This window comes from Malaclemys terrapin, chromosome 6 (assembly GCF_027887155.1).
Source record: "Malaclemys terrapin pileata isolate rMalTer1 chromosome 6, rMalTer1.hap1, whole genome shotgun sequence".
NCBI classification, from domain to species: domain Eukaryota; kingdom Metazoa; phylum Chordata; order Testudines; family Emydidae; genus Malaclemys; species Malaclemys terrapin.
In genome coordinates, this window is record NC_071510.1 from 43,699,663 (window position 1) to 43,712,725 (window position 13,063).

Sequence of the window (13,063 nt, forward strand, 5' to 3'; positions counted from 1 at the left end):
GTTTTACAGAAGGTGAAGAAATATTAATCTACATTATCCCCAATTTAAAAAGTCAGAGAAATGGAGGTACAGAAAAACAGATTAGCTTGCTTGAGATTACAGTGACAATACCAGGGATAGAAATCAGATTACATGAGACCCATACTGCTGCTTCTCTTTCTAATATGTTTTATCTGGACTCTCAAACAATGGTACTGTAATAATAGCTAAACAGTATTATATAGAGCACCTGGCTAGATCTTAGTTTCTTGATTTCCAAATGGCTCTTCTCTTGTAACAATGCTTCTTTCTTGTTTATGATAGCTTCTCTTTTCTTTAAGTCTTCTTCCAGTTCTGCTAATTCTTGATGTTGATGCAGAATCTTCTCTAGTTCTTCATCTAACCATTTCCTTTGCTCTTCCTGTTTCTACATTTCAAAAAATAATTGAGATATACATAGTATTAGTCAGGGCTCAAAAGTACCTCCTTTGTGCAGCATTCTTTAAGTACAGTATTTTCTCATCTAGAATAATAATTCTGTCAATTTCAGATTTCTATAACTTAATCCAAAATTGACATTCTTAGTGATAACAGTAACTCTACAACAGAATCTTGATTTGGAACTCAAGATAATTAAGTTATTTGGTTGGAGAAATTTGGAAAACCACAGCAGTATTACATTGCAAGGTCTGCAATGCACATGTCCGTATAAGACAGCCCTTGCTGAAATACATGTTATTTTCCTAATAACACTTGTATAGCTCAGGTACAGGGTGTTACATTACATTTCATCGAGACTATTTACTTGTCAGAAAACAGCAATTGAGAAAAAAATGAGAAGCTAAAAGCTACATTAACAACCAAAGTCAGAAGACTAGTGCACTGGTCCTACATCAAGGTCTGCTAGCTTGGACCTTATGCCCAAGTGAAGTCCTACTGAAGGTTTGTTTTGAACTGGTTTAATCAATGTTAGGGGACTGGAGAGCTCCAACAGGCCACCCCTTAGATGCTCCTATGTCCCCAGGGTGAGGCACCTTTGTCCTCCTTATTTTAATGTTTATCTTATTAGCATGCATTTCACATTTTCTGGCAGTAGAGGGAACCATGATTGGGCATGTCTGGACATGCTGTGTATGTGACATAAGAACACAAGGACGACCGCAGTGGCTCAGACCAAAAGTCCATCTAGCCCAGTATCCTGTTTTCCGACAGGGGCCAATGCTGGGTGCTTCAAGTGATTCGGTCGCCCATTTCCAGCTTCTGGCAAACAGAGGCTAAGGACACTATCCCTGTCCATTCTGGCCAATAGCCATTGATGGCTCCATGAATTTATCTAGTTCTTTTTTTAACCTTGTTATACTCTAGGGCCTGGTCTACACGGGGGGTGGGGGGGGAGAAGGGGATTCGATCTAAGATACGCAACTTCAGCTACGAGATTAGCATAGCTGAAGTCGACGTATCTTAGATTAGGGTTACCATACGTCTGGTTTTTCGGCAATCAATCAAACCCCCGTCCAGGGGGAACTGCCAAAAAGCCGAACATGTCCGGGAAAATGCCGGCCGGGCACTTCCCCTCCCGCGGCTGCTCTGCTCCTCCCCTGACTCTTCGGCTCTGTTTAAGAGCCGAGCTGCCCGAACGCTATGGGCTTCAGGCAGCCCCCTTGCCTCCGGACCCCAGCCGCCGGCCGGGCACTTCCCCTCCCGGGCCCCAGAGGTGCAGGGTCCGGAGGCACGGGGGCTGCCCGAAGCTGGTAGCACTGGGGCAGCTCGGCTCTTAAACAGAGCTGAAGAGTCAGGGGAGGAGCAGAGCCTCCGGCCGCGGCGGCTCTGCTCCTCCCCAACTCTGTTTAAGAGCCGAGCGCTACCGGCTTCGGGCAGCCCCCATGCCTCCGGACCCTGCGCCGCCGGAGCCCGGGAGGGGAAGTGCCCGGCTGGGGGCGCAGGGTCCGGAGGCAAGGGGGCTGCCCGAAGCCCAAGAGCTACCGGCTTCACGGTTTGCCGGGCAGCCTCCAGACCCTGCGCCCCCGGCTGGGCGCTTCCCGTCCCAGGCTCCAGTTGCGCTGGGGAAGCGCCGGCCGGGGGCGCAGGGTCTGGGGGCTGCCCGGCAAACTGTGAAGCTGGTAGCGCTCGGGCAGCCCTTTCCACGTGGCTGGGAGTGGGAGGGAGGAGGGGGCGGAGTTGGGGCAGGGCTGGGGTGGGAAATGGGCAGGGCCAGGACCCTGTGGAGGGTCCTCTTTTTTTATTTGTTAAGTATGGTAACCCTATCTTAGATCGACTTAGAATCACTTACTTCACGTCCTCGCGGCACGGGATCGAAGGCCGCCGCTCCCCCGTCGACTCCACTTCCACCTCTTGCCGTGGTGGAGTTCCGGAGTTGACGGCAGAGCGATCGGGGATCGATCTGGTGGGTAGCATAGATGTACCCTTGGCCTTCACAACATCCTCTGGCAGAGTTCCACACACTGACTGCACCAGGGCTCAGGGCTTTGAAAATATTTACTGGAGCTCCACCCCAGACAGCTCTGGCTGAATTTAAGCCCTGCTTGTGGCCATCACAAGGTGCATGCATAACTTAAGATCAATGGGGGAGTGTTACAGCTAATCTTTGTGGTGGAGAGGTGACAGACTCTGAACAGAGAGGAAGGTGCATCTGCCTCCCCGGACCACCAGCAGGGAGTGAGATTCTTTACTTTACTTTCTGTAGTGTAGCTCAGGATCACATATTTGGATTCTATTGTAGTTTTCAATAAATGGTTAAAATCCATCTAGCCTCTCTCAAACTTAACTGAATTGCACTGGGGAAAGGGAAGCTCGTAAATTCAACAAAGTACTGAAAATAGCATCTAGAGCCAAAAAGCTGGCTATTTTAGCTCCCAACACTCCTAATGCCAGAGCAGCCAATACTGCAGAGATTCGAGAGAATACTGACCATAGGCAACCAGCCTGGAACCAGCACTTCCCTCATGAAGAGCTGGACACAGACAATGATGCCTCTAATTTGTTCTCAGTCTTAAAGGCTTTCTACATCCCATCCTATCACTCACTGCACTTGGCTGCCAATTCACTTTTGGTCCTATGTTCAGGCTTGGAATAATCTAGGTGGCACTGTCACAGAGGTTGCTACACGAAAGTTGCCACAAGTAACAGAAGCTCTATGAAGAGAACCTTGAACCTGTCTACATTTGGGTGGAAAAAAAAAAAAAAAAAAATTCATCACCCTCCAACCAACAGCTAGCCTCACCTAGTGGATGACCAGAGGAAAGGGTAAAATACCCCTCCCAGCTGCTGGCAAAAGACTTTTACAACTCTGAGCGACAATCAGCTGCAATCCAGAGCCTTTAAGAAAGTACAGCAGAAACCTTAAACCCCTGTGCCAGCCAGAAACTAAGTTCATTGTACCACAATAAAGCCAAATTAAAACCATCACTGAGAGCAAGGGCAGGCAGGCAGAAGTTATTCCAGCTTCCTGCTGGAGGATTGCCTCTCTCTTTACCTCTGGTGGCCAATTTATCCCTGTTTCAAGGAAAAAAGGGCATCTAACAATTGATTTGAGTACAATTTCTGCCAATAGCAAACAGAATCTTCCCTCCTCCCCCACAAGGCTAATCAAGAGCTGGGGTGGGGGAAGAGGAGTTTTGTCTCCCCGCCCCTTGCTTCTCACAGCTCACCAAATTTGGAATAAATTAGCTACCTGTAACTGCTGCGAAATTCCTGCCGAGTTTTTCTTCTTTTTAAAAGCAGCAATCTCTTCATTTTTAAGTTTGAGAATTTTCTGCTGTTGCTCTGTCTTTAACTGAAGTTCCTGTAAGTAAGAAGATAAAACTATTTTCCTGGCCTCGTTGAGTCTATTGTCATCAAATTTAGTTTTTTTCTGAAGGAGCTCATGTAGGTATATAAGATTTTCATTCCACTAATGGAAGCTGTATTATAATGATAGGAGGTGGATAGTAAAATAAAAAAGCATGAAGAAGAAGAAAGTAATTTGTAAAAATTGTAGGTGAAAAGATTTTTTATGCGTATTCTTCATTTTTCCTACCTTGAAAGGCATTCCTTGTATTTATCGGAAGCCTTACAGTTATGCATCATGATCTATGAGAAAGTAACGGGGTGAAATTGTACTATATGCTTATCCATTGTACAGAAAAGAAAGCCTCTTACTTTGATTTGCTGGTGGTCCCGTGCAATCTCTGCCTCAAGAATTTTCTTTTTTTCACTCTCCTCTCGCAGTCTTTTCTGTAGCTGGGCCTGCTGATGCCTCATATGATTCACAGTCTGCTCAAGTTCTGTAGCCCGTTTCTCATTTTGGGTGGATAATGATGCCAACTTCTTAGTGTCCTGTTGCTTCTTCTGTAAGACCTGAATTCACATAGCATATTTCAGTCTAAAAGCATGAACACTTAAAGAAAGAAAAACACATCTTAGGACAGATACCAGTAAACAAGTCCACTGATATTTGCAGAGATTTAGGATTTTGTGTGGCATTTTGATAGAAGCCTTGTGCTACAAAGCAGATGGTTTGCAAATCAATTTAAAGCATTCTCCCTACATTCTTACCTACTGCCAAATACCAATAATCTCTTTTTTTGTCCACCTTTCTAGTAAGAAAATACACTTCTCACATAAGGATATTGTTAGATACATTCAAGTACCATCTATTGGTACATTAAGGGCCTGATTATCTACTGCAATTCCACTGACTTCAATGGAGTCACATTGGCATAAAACTTGTGCAACAGAGCAGATGGTTAGGCCCTAAGTGTTCTATGGGATATATCAGTAATTTATAACTCCTAACGACAAAAATCAAAACTACCTGCACTTTTAATTTAGCTGCATCCATTTTCTTCCGAAACTCTTTTTGTAACTTGGCTTTCTCAGCGACGTCTCTCAGCTCCTTGTTCTCCAGCTCCTGAAGTTGCTTTTGTGTTTCAGCTAATTCCATCTTGGCTTGCTCACCTTCATGTTCCAGTTTAGTTATTGTCAAAGAATACTGCCTGCTTACAGACTGAGAATCATTGCCTTAAAAACAAAATATTACAAAATTGTTCGAAAAAATTGTGTTATTGAAAAAAACAACCCGCTATTTCCAAATTCCATATGAAAATCTAATCCTTAATTACACATCTAAAGAATTTATTACTACTTAGCATTTATTTCTGGTAATACCCACAACGTACCAGACATGTTCCAACCAGAAAAAAAGGCATAGTTCCTTTCCCTAAGAATTCACAATTGAATACCCTAATAAACAGGTACAGGTGGGGGAAGGAGTACAATAGACAGATAAGATGCCAGATGTTGATAGGCCTCACCTTGATAGTACAAAGTATTTATAACCCAGTTACCAAAAATATACATAGACTATTCTCAGTAACACTCTTGTCATTATTGGCAGCTAGTTTCTGGCAAGTGTCAAAGTAGAAGTAGATCTTCAAGAGGAATTTGAATACAGCCAAGTTCAAGAAGGACATTCCCTCCATAGGACATGACATGGGAAAAGTACAGAGATAATTACAGAATAATTAGGAAAGCACACCAAATATTTAATGAAGATATGGTGGGGCCCCAACCCACATCTGGGGCCCCAGGTGCCATCATAATACAATTAGTAAACAATTATTCATAAGTGACGAAAACTTAATTATTTTATAATAGTCCCCACTGAACAAGATTAATTACAGACAACTAGGACAATTAAATAGCTAATCCTTACTTTCATTCGTACAGTAGAACACCAGAGTTACGAACACCAGAGTTATGAACTGACCAGTCAACCACTCACCTCATTTGTAACTGGAAGTACACAATCAGGCAGCAGAGCCAAAAGAAAAAAAGCAAATACTGTACAGTACGGTACTGTGTTAAATGTAAACTACTAAAAAAATAAAGGGAAAGTTTAAAAAAAATTGACAAAAGCAGCATTTTTCTTCTGCATAGTAAAGTTTCAAAGCTGTTTTAAGTCAATGTTCAATTGTATACTTTGGAAAGATCATAACATTTAGTTCAGAGTTATGAACATTTCAGAGTTACGAACAATCTCCATTCCCGAGGTGTTCACAACTCTGAGGTTCTACTGTATATGTGTTTAATTCAAATGTGCTTTACACAAGTCAGTTACCTGTTTTTACTATTTCTTTAATGAGTTCCTCCTTCATTTTGATATTAAGTGCAAGTTCTCTCATCTTTTTCTTGGCCTCGGTGAGTCTCAGCTCTGAATTCTTTAATTTCTGCATGTTTATTACACGACTCTTATGGAGGCATTCAATCTCTTCACCTTGAAAGAAAGGGGCAATGCTGAGAAGAAAGATCTGGAACATGCTATCTACCAGAGGACGAAATTCTGGCCTATTCTCTGCATATACACTGGGGAGGGAATCAGAAAGACAGGATACAGGGAATCTCTTCCTCACCACCTGCCATCTGCACAAAATCAGGACAGGATACAGAGTAGGAGCACTAAGTTGAGAAAGAAAGATCCTTGGCTAACATTCCCCTTTGGAGCATCAGTGGGTGAGAATAATGTACTTACAGGCACATGTGGCCTTCTACAAGTTGCTTCACTTTTCTGTCTCAGTTTATCTGTGAAACAGGGATAATACAACTTACCTCCATAACTTACAAAGGTGTTGTGAGGATTAATTAAATATCTATACAGTGCTCTGGAGATGTGGCACACTATATAAATGCTATATATTATTTTTAAAGCACCAACCAGTAAGAACATGAATGTACTTCAGAAAAAAGTATTTAAAAACAATTCCAAATTAGGACATCAAAAGTATTTTTATTTTAAAATGCATGTTTGAATGGAAAAGATTAATTTACTGTAACAACACTAAAAATGTAAATTTTCATGGTGTGACAGAAGCATGTTAGTATCTCATAATTTCCATTTGTAATTGTTACCTGTGACAGTGTCAGTCTGCAGTATGGTTTCATTTGGTAAATTGGACTTGTGCATTTGGAATTGTAGATCATCCAGTTGAAGGGGAGAACAAAGAAGAGCCTGTTTTCGTGTCCATGTGCGGTTTATGGAGCGCCTACAAAAAAAAAAAAAAAAAAAAAAAAAAGAAAAACCAAGCCATATTCAAAATTTGTTTTTTTTTTTAAATGTGATGCCAGATTATGTAATCCTAAAGCAGTAGGTCCCGAATCTACAAAGACTTGCATGCTAAAATCTACTTTTACCACCACCTGCTTCCCTCAGGTCCTGCAAGTAGACATATTTATTCAAGACACATTATGCAAGACATATTTATTCAAGTGAAGAGGCATTCAATCTAAAGCTATGTTAAATGGAATAGAGTAGGTCATTAGCAATACCTATTGTGTTAAATTATTTTGTGATGTCAGGAGGTTCTACAAATTTACATAAAACAACACTGTAAACTGGCTTCATGATATGCCAGTATTTGGTAGGAATATACCCATTAAATATCTATTTTTGAATGAAAGCTTTAAAGACTGAATAAAACAACAACAACAACAAAAAGATTACCTAAATGCTGATTTCTTTTTGCTGTCGGTGTTCCTTTCTTCTTCATCACTATGATCAGAGAAATGGCAGTGAAGGACTTCATCTTGGTCTTCTATATGACCCAATATCATTTGCCTGCGAGTTTGAAATCCAGCCATTACTCGGGCCAATGAGTAAGTAGGAGGGCTGGTGTGTACCTTCCAAGAGACCCCAAAAATAAAACCAGGTGCAAAGTCACTTGCAGAAAGCTAGGAATATTTAGAGTGGATTTTTCAAATGGACTTCATACATAAATCTGCTAAAAATGAGGGGGGTTGTACAAGTTTTCTGGATTTCTTTTTGGAGAAACCTTTGAGAATTTGGTTCCAATTGTTACAGAATGGGATACTGGCAAGTAAGTACATAGCACTCTTTTCTTGGAATTAGTACAGAATAAATATATCATTATTAGTAATTATTTGTATTTTAGTAGCACCTAAAAGCCCACTCAGGAGTGCAGCCCCTTTGTACTGGAGGTTGTACAAATACATTTGCATTGGATAAATTGATGCTGTGTACATTGCCACAGATCAGAAATTAACGTTTCACACTTAATGGGATATAAGCAGAAAATGTCAATACAACTGTTAGTATCGCCTTTCAACTCTTGTACCAAAATCAGAATAATTACAAAATGAAGGAGAAAAACAAAAAATGTGTTTAGTCATTACCTTTCGGGACTCCAGTCCTGGAGCCATATGAATGGAATGTACTAAACTATTAGTGAGTGGCACACTATATGGTCTTCTTGCAGATGTCACAGCAGCTGGCCCATCTCCACAAGCATCTCTGGATACTAAGGCTGTAGTCACAGTAAGCTTCTCTAACTTATCTTTCAGCTGATCAATAAGGAGTTGCTGCTCCACCATTTTCTCATTCTCAAAAACAAACAAAAAAACACCTCGTAGGTGCCAACTCTACCTTATATTTACATTACTCTAACCAAAAACACATTGGTTTGAACGGTAAAGCTATTAGCAGGGTGCTGTGTTTGGTGTAGCACACTGATCCTAAATTCTCTTGCAAGGCATAAATTTATGCAATGCACCAGTGCTAACTTCAAACAGAAAATTGATGGTGGTGTTAGTTGATTGCTAAATCTTTCAATTCTAAAACATATAATTTTAATTAAATTAATCTAAAAATATGCACCACATAACGAACAAGCTTCAAAAAGGTTTGTTAAAAACATGTCATTAACCCTTTCAGAAAAGCCCATCTCAGGTATGTTATTTAAGATTAACAAGAGCTGGAGGGATACTTATGAGTCCATATTTGCTTTATTGATGCATAACTGGAAAAGAACAAAATATGAGTCAGCCAAAATTGATATTCAAAATGGAAGTTACCATCCTAAAGCATGGTGTGTATGTTTGCTCAGCAAGTAGTTCCATTCAAGTAAGTGAACTCATATAAATAAAAGTATGCACATAAACGTTTGCAGGATCAGGACTTTGATTTGATCTTGCCTGCCCCACACAACTCTGCCAGTGATGCTAATCTGAAGAACCTACTTTCTGCCTTTCCCACAAGAGTCTTTGTGCATTGTTCAAAACTCCCCCTTATTCAGGAACCATCATCTCTGAACTGATCCATAAAGTAATTATCTGATCTTTCTTCAAATCCCTCACCAAGATCCACATCTTTCATAACACCTACAAAAACTGGGTAACTAACAATGGAGAAGTTAATATGACAGTCAGTCAATAAAAGAGTCAGTATGAAGATATTTAATTATAAAACATATATAATATTGTCCTATTTTGAGTGCATCTTTCTTACCCATCTGAGCCTTTCCCTGCTGCCTGTTCTTTGCCAGAGACTTTCCCTGCTGTCGGAGTCTTTCCCTGCAGTGGGGAATGGCTCTAGCAGCAGGGAGCTGCTTTTCCCCCCCGCCAGAGACTTTCCCTACTGCCAGAGTCTTTTCCTGTAGTGGGAAAACGCTCCAGCAGTGGGGAGGCAGCAGGACACTACACAGCTAAAAATAGGAATGTAGACAGGAAGGCCTGGCTTGGGTGAGCAAAGAACCGTGTAAGCTATGTAGCTGGGTACATATCCACACCCTTCACGCAGGTCTGTACTCTCCTAGCCTAAGTCATGCCTCACTGTCTACACTGCTACTTAAACCCCTGCTGGGAGGCCAGGGGAGGGAGAATACCCAAGTACACACTCTACATGCCACCAAAAAAGCATGTAGTGTAGACGTAGCCATAGACAAGCTGTGTCCTCCTCATGCCGCCTGCGTATGAACAGGAGGATCACAATGGAGACAATCTCCCTGCTCTTACTTCTGGTGCCGGCACCACAGTGGCTCATAGAAGCCGGGAGAAGCAGCTGCAGGGGAAATCTTGCTCAGACCCAAATTCCCCAGGATGGAGCAGTGTCAGTATACATGGAATCTTTGAGAAATTTAGCTGAAAATGCTTAACAAGTCTCCACTGATCATGTGCAAACTGACAAATTTTCAAAGGATTAAAAATTGGCTAGATTTGAATGTTTTTTCCATGGGAACAACAGGGCAATCCCCTGCCAAATTTCAAGTCCCTGCTCCAAAACACAGTAGCAGTAGAATTTCACAGCTAAATGTTTGTAAGAATTTCTTTTTAACACAGAAAAAGAATGTATTTTTCCCTAACTTCATTCTCAAAAATGACTGAAATGTTTCAGCTGAAATTAAAATAAATAAATCAGACACACCCAACATGGAAAATTTTAGTCCAACTGGTTTAAGTTTGGAAAGTTTATAACCTATTGAAAACAGGGTCTTATAATGGGAAGTGTCAGGCAACATTCAGTTGCACATGATATGATATTTGCACATAATACACATATATGTACTGCAATTTACTTTTACAGTTCTGATCTAATTGGAAGTGCCAATCAAATCACATATTCCTGTGAATGCCATTAAAAAAAACTATTTGATTCATAGATTTTATTTTTATTTTAAATGGAAAGAGATGGTTTAGTGAATTTACAAGTTAGCCAGGAATTCCCAAATTCTAATCCTGGGTCTGCCATTGACTTGATGTATGATTTAGGCAAATCTCTTAACCTTTGTGTTATCTTCACTGAAAACAGGCGTGTTTTTACATCAAAATGGATTTTACACTGAGATAGCTATCTCAGTGTAAAATCCATTTTGATGTAAAAACACGCCTGTTTTCAGCTCTCTCATTTTCATAGCTATCTCAGTATAAAACCCCAGTGGAGACAAGGCACAGGTAGTTTTTACATCACTGTAGTTAGTTAAGTTAAAAACTGCCTGTGCCTTACCAGAAATTGCAGAAAAGGAAGAGAAGGAGCAAGAGAGGAAGAAGGTGATAATTGGCTTACTCACCTTTTATGTCACATGCCTTGTGAGCAGGTCACGGAGTAATCAACAGAGGGAGAAGGAGAAGGGAAGATAAGATGGGATAAAGACAGAAAAGGGAGAGTGAGGAGAACAGCACTGATTCTTCCATACTTGGAATATTTACAACTTATTTTCTTCATAAGTTTTAGGGAATGGTAATATTTGTGGATCTTATGAGACAGTCAATTTTAGCAGAAATATACTGAATATTCCATTTGTGATCTGATGGACCTCTGGCTACCAGGCAATTGCCTAAACCATCGTCATTATTTTATTCCGAAATGCTCCAAATGGAGAGGCAAGTAGTGTTTCCACTATTGCTAACACAGGAACCAGGGTGGCAATCTTCCTATATATTTAGGCTGAAATCCTGTCCCATTGACAAAGCTCCCATTAACTTCAATGAATATAGTAGCGCCAAGATTTCACTTCTAAACGTTTTAGTATTGTAATACAACAGACATTTCTATAACCCCTTCCATCCAAAGATCTCAAAAAGCTTTACAAATATTGAAGTAAGAGACACTACTCTCCAGTAATGTTGGTAAATATTACTGTTCTTGTTTTACGGATGGGACAGGGAACAAGTGACATTAAGTGATTCACCTAAGGTTATGCAGTAAGTCTGTGGTAGAGCTAGGCTAGAATACAAATCTCCTGAATCTCAGTCCTATGTTTTAGCCACTAGACAAAGATAATTTTCTCATAATTGGTCACAGTTATGGAAGCTAAGGCATAAATAGAACAGTCTGAGACAAAATTACCATTGATAAGAAAATAACTTGCCTGAGGGCTACAAAATTTGGCCCAAATTTTAATAACTATTAAATTGTAATTACTGCATTCTAATATGCATCTTATTTGAACCAAACTTACACAGTAAAATGTGCAAGAGGAAAACTTACCTGTAATTTATTTGTTTCTTGTGCCTCTTTAAAAGATTCTAGATGTTCTTGATTTTCCTGCATCAGTGTTAGTATTTGATCCTGTAATACCTTCAGCTCAAGCTCCTTTTGACCAAATACTTCTTCGTCTGTAGCTAAAGCCTGCTAGATAACAAAAAGGAGATAGGGTGGGGATAGGAAAGGTGTTATTCTGCCAACTGAATGAAGAAATTCTTCATATGGTGTTAAGAAAAGCAGATCTGAACTGCAAAATTTCCCAAGGTACACCATTGGTAGATTTTCCATAAATGATGTGCTAATTCTAGTAGATCTTGATGATGCAGTATCTCTACTTATTCCCTCAATTTTATTCATCATCTATTGACCTTTTTTTGATAAGTTCTTTTCTCCCTATGATGGGGTGGAATAGGCCCAGAGGCCCCCACGTGGAGGCCTCGGGGTCCTGCCACACCCGTCCCAGAAAAAGAGCAGTAGAGAGGTCTTCTAAGCTGCATAGACAGACTGCGTGGGACATGGCCAATCGGGGGAGGCTGCAAGGGGCTAGCCAATCAGTATAAAAGGAGCAGCAGTGCAGACCAGAGTCAGTTCCTTGGTGGAGCTAGAGGAGTTCACCTGGTGCTCCTGGCTGGTCAAAGAACTGCAGCACCATGGACAGCTCAGTGCTGGCAGGGACTGGGGGAGCAAAAATGAGCTCCTGGCTGGCTACTGGGCCTGAACATAGAAGAGCCCTAAGGTAAGGGTGAAGGATTGGTGAAGGCTGGGGCCATGTGGAAGTGGCCCAGGGAACTAAAAATACTTTTGTTAAAGGGACACGGTGGCATGTGGCTACTATTCTTAGGGTCCCTGGTCTGGGACTCTGAGTAGTGGGTGGGCCTGGGTTCCCTCCTCCCACTATAGGCCACTAGGGAAATAGCCTAGAATTGGACAGTGATAAACCCCAAGAAGGGAATCTGAAGTACTTAGGGGCCCAGCTGGAGAGCTGGGGCCAGAAGGGTCCACAGAGGTCAAAACTATTGCCTCCAGGGAAGAAGCCCTGACAGTACGGCCTGGTCCTAGGGCTAGGACTGTTTAAAGACTGCAGACACACCCAACCTGAAGGGGACGCTCGCAAGAGGTAAGTGCATGCCATTACACTCCCTAAGAAAAATGCCAGTAACCAGAACTACTGTATGCAATGGTATATAAATACAATGCTGCTTTCAGCATGCAGTAAAATTCAGTCACAAGATTCACGCACTTTAACTGCAAGAGTAGTGAAAATCTCTCATAAAATAATGAAGAAACTAACACTGCCTTCCTTGTTCTACA

At 41.2% G+C, this 13,063-nt stretch overlaps 1 protein-coding gene across 2 annotated transcripts in view; it reads right to left on the bottom strand.

Moving 5' to 3' along the window:
* Positions 1–13,063, bottom strand: part of KIF27 (kinesin family member 27) — a 47,237-nt gene that overhangs the window by 17,001 nt on the left and 17,173 nt on the right. For both annotated transcript variants that reach the window (XM_054032921.1, XM_054032922.1), the window contains 9 exons: positions 11,756–11,899; positions 8,167–8,373; positions 7,478–7,653; positions 6,886–7,019; positions 6,098–6,253; positions 4,793–4,998; positions 4,138–4,335; positions 3,671–3,781; positions 230–406 (listed from right to left, as the gene is read on the bottom strand). In XM_054032921.1, the coding sequence (XP_053888896.1) occupies positions 230–406; positions 3,671–3,781; positions 4,138–4,335; positions 4,793–4,998; positions 6,098–6,253; positions 6,886–7,019; positions 7,478–7,653; positions 8,167–8,373; positions 11,756–11,899 (1,509 nt within the window). The remainder of the gene's footprint in view (positions 1–229; positions 407–3,670; positions 3,782–4,137; positions 4,336–4,792; positions 4,999–6,097; positions 6,254–6,885; positions 7,020–7,477; positions 7,654–8,166; positions 8,374–11,755; positions 11,900–13,063) is intronic.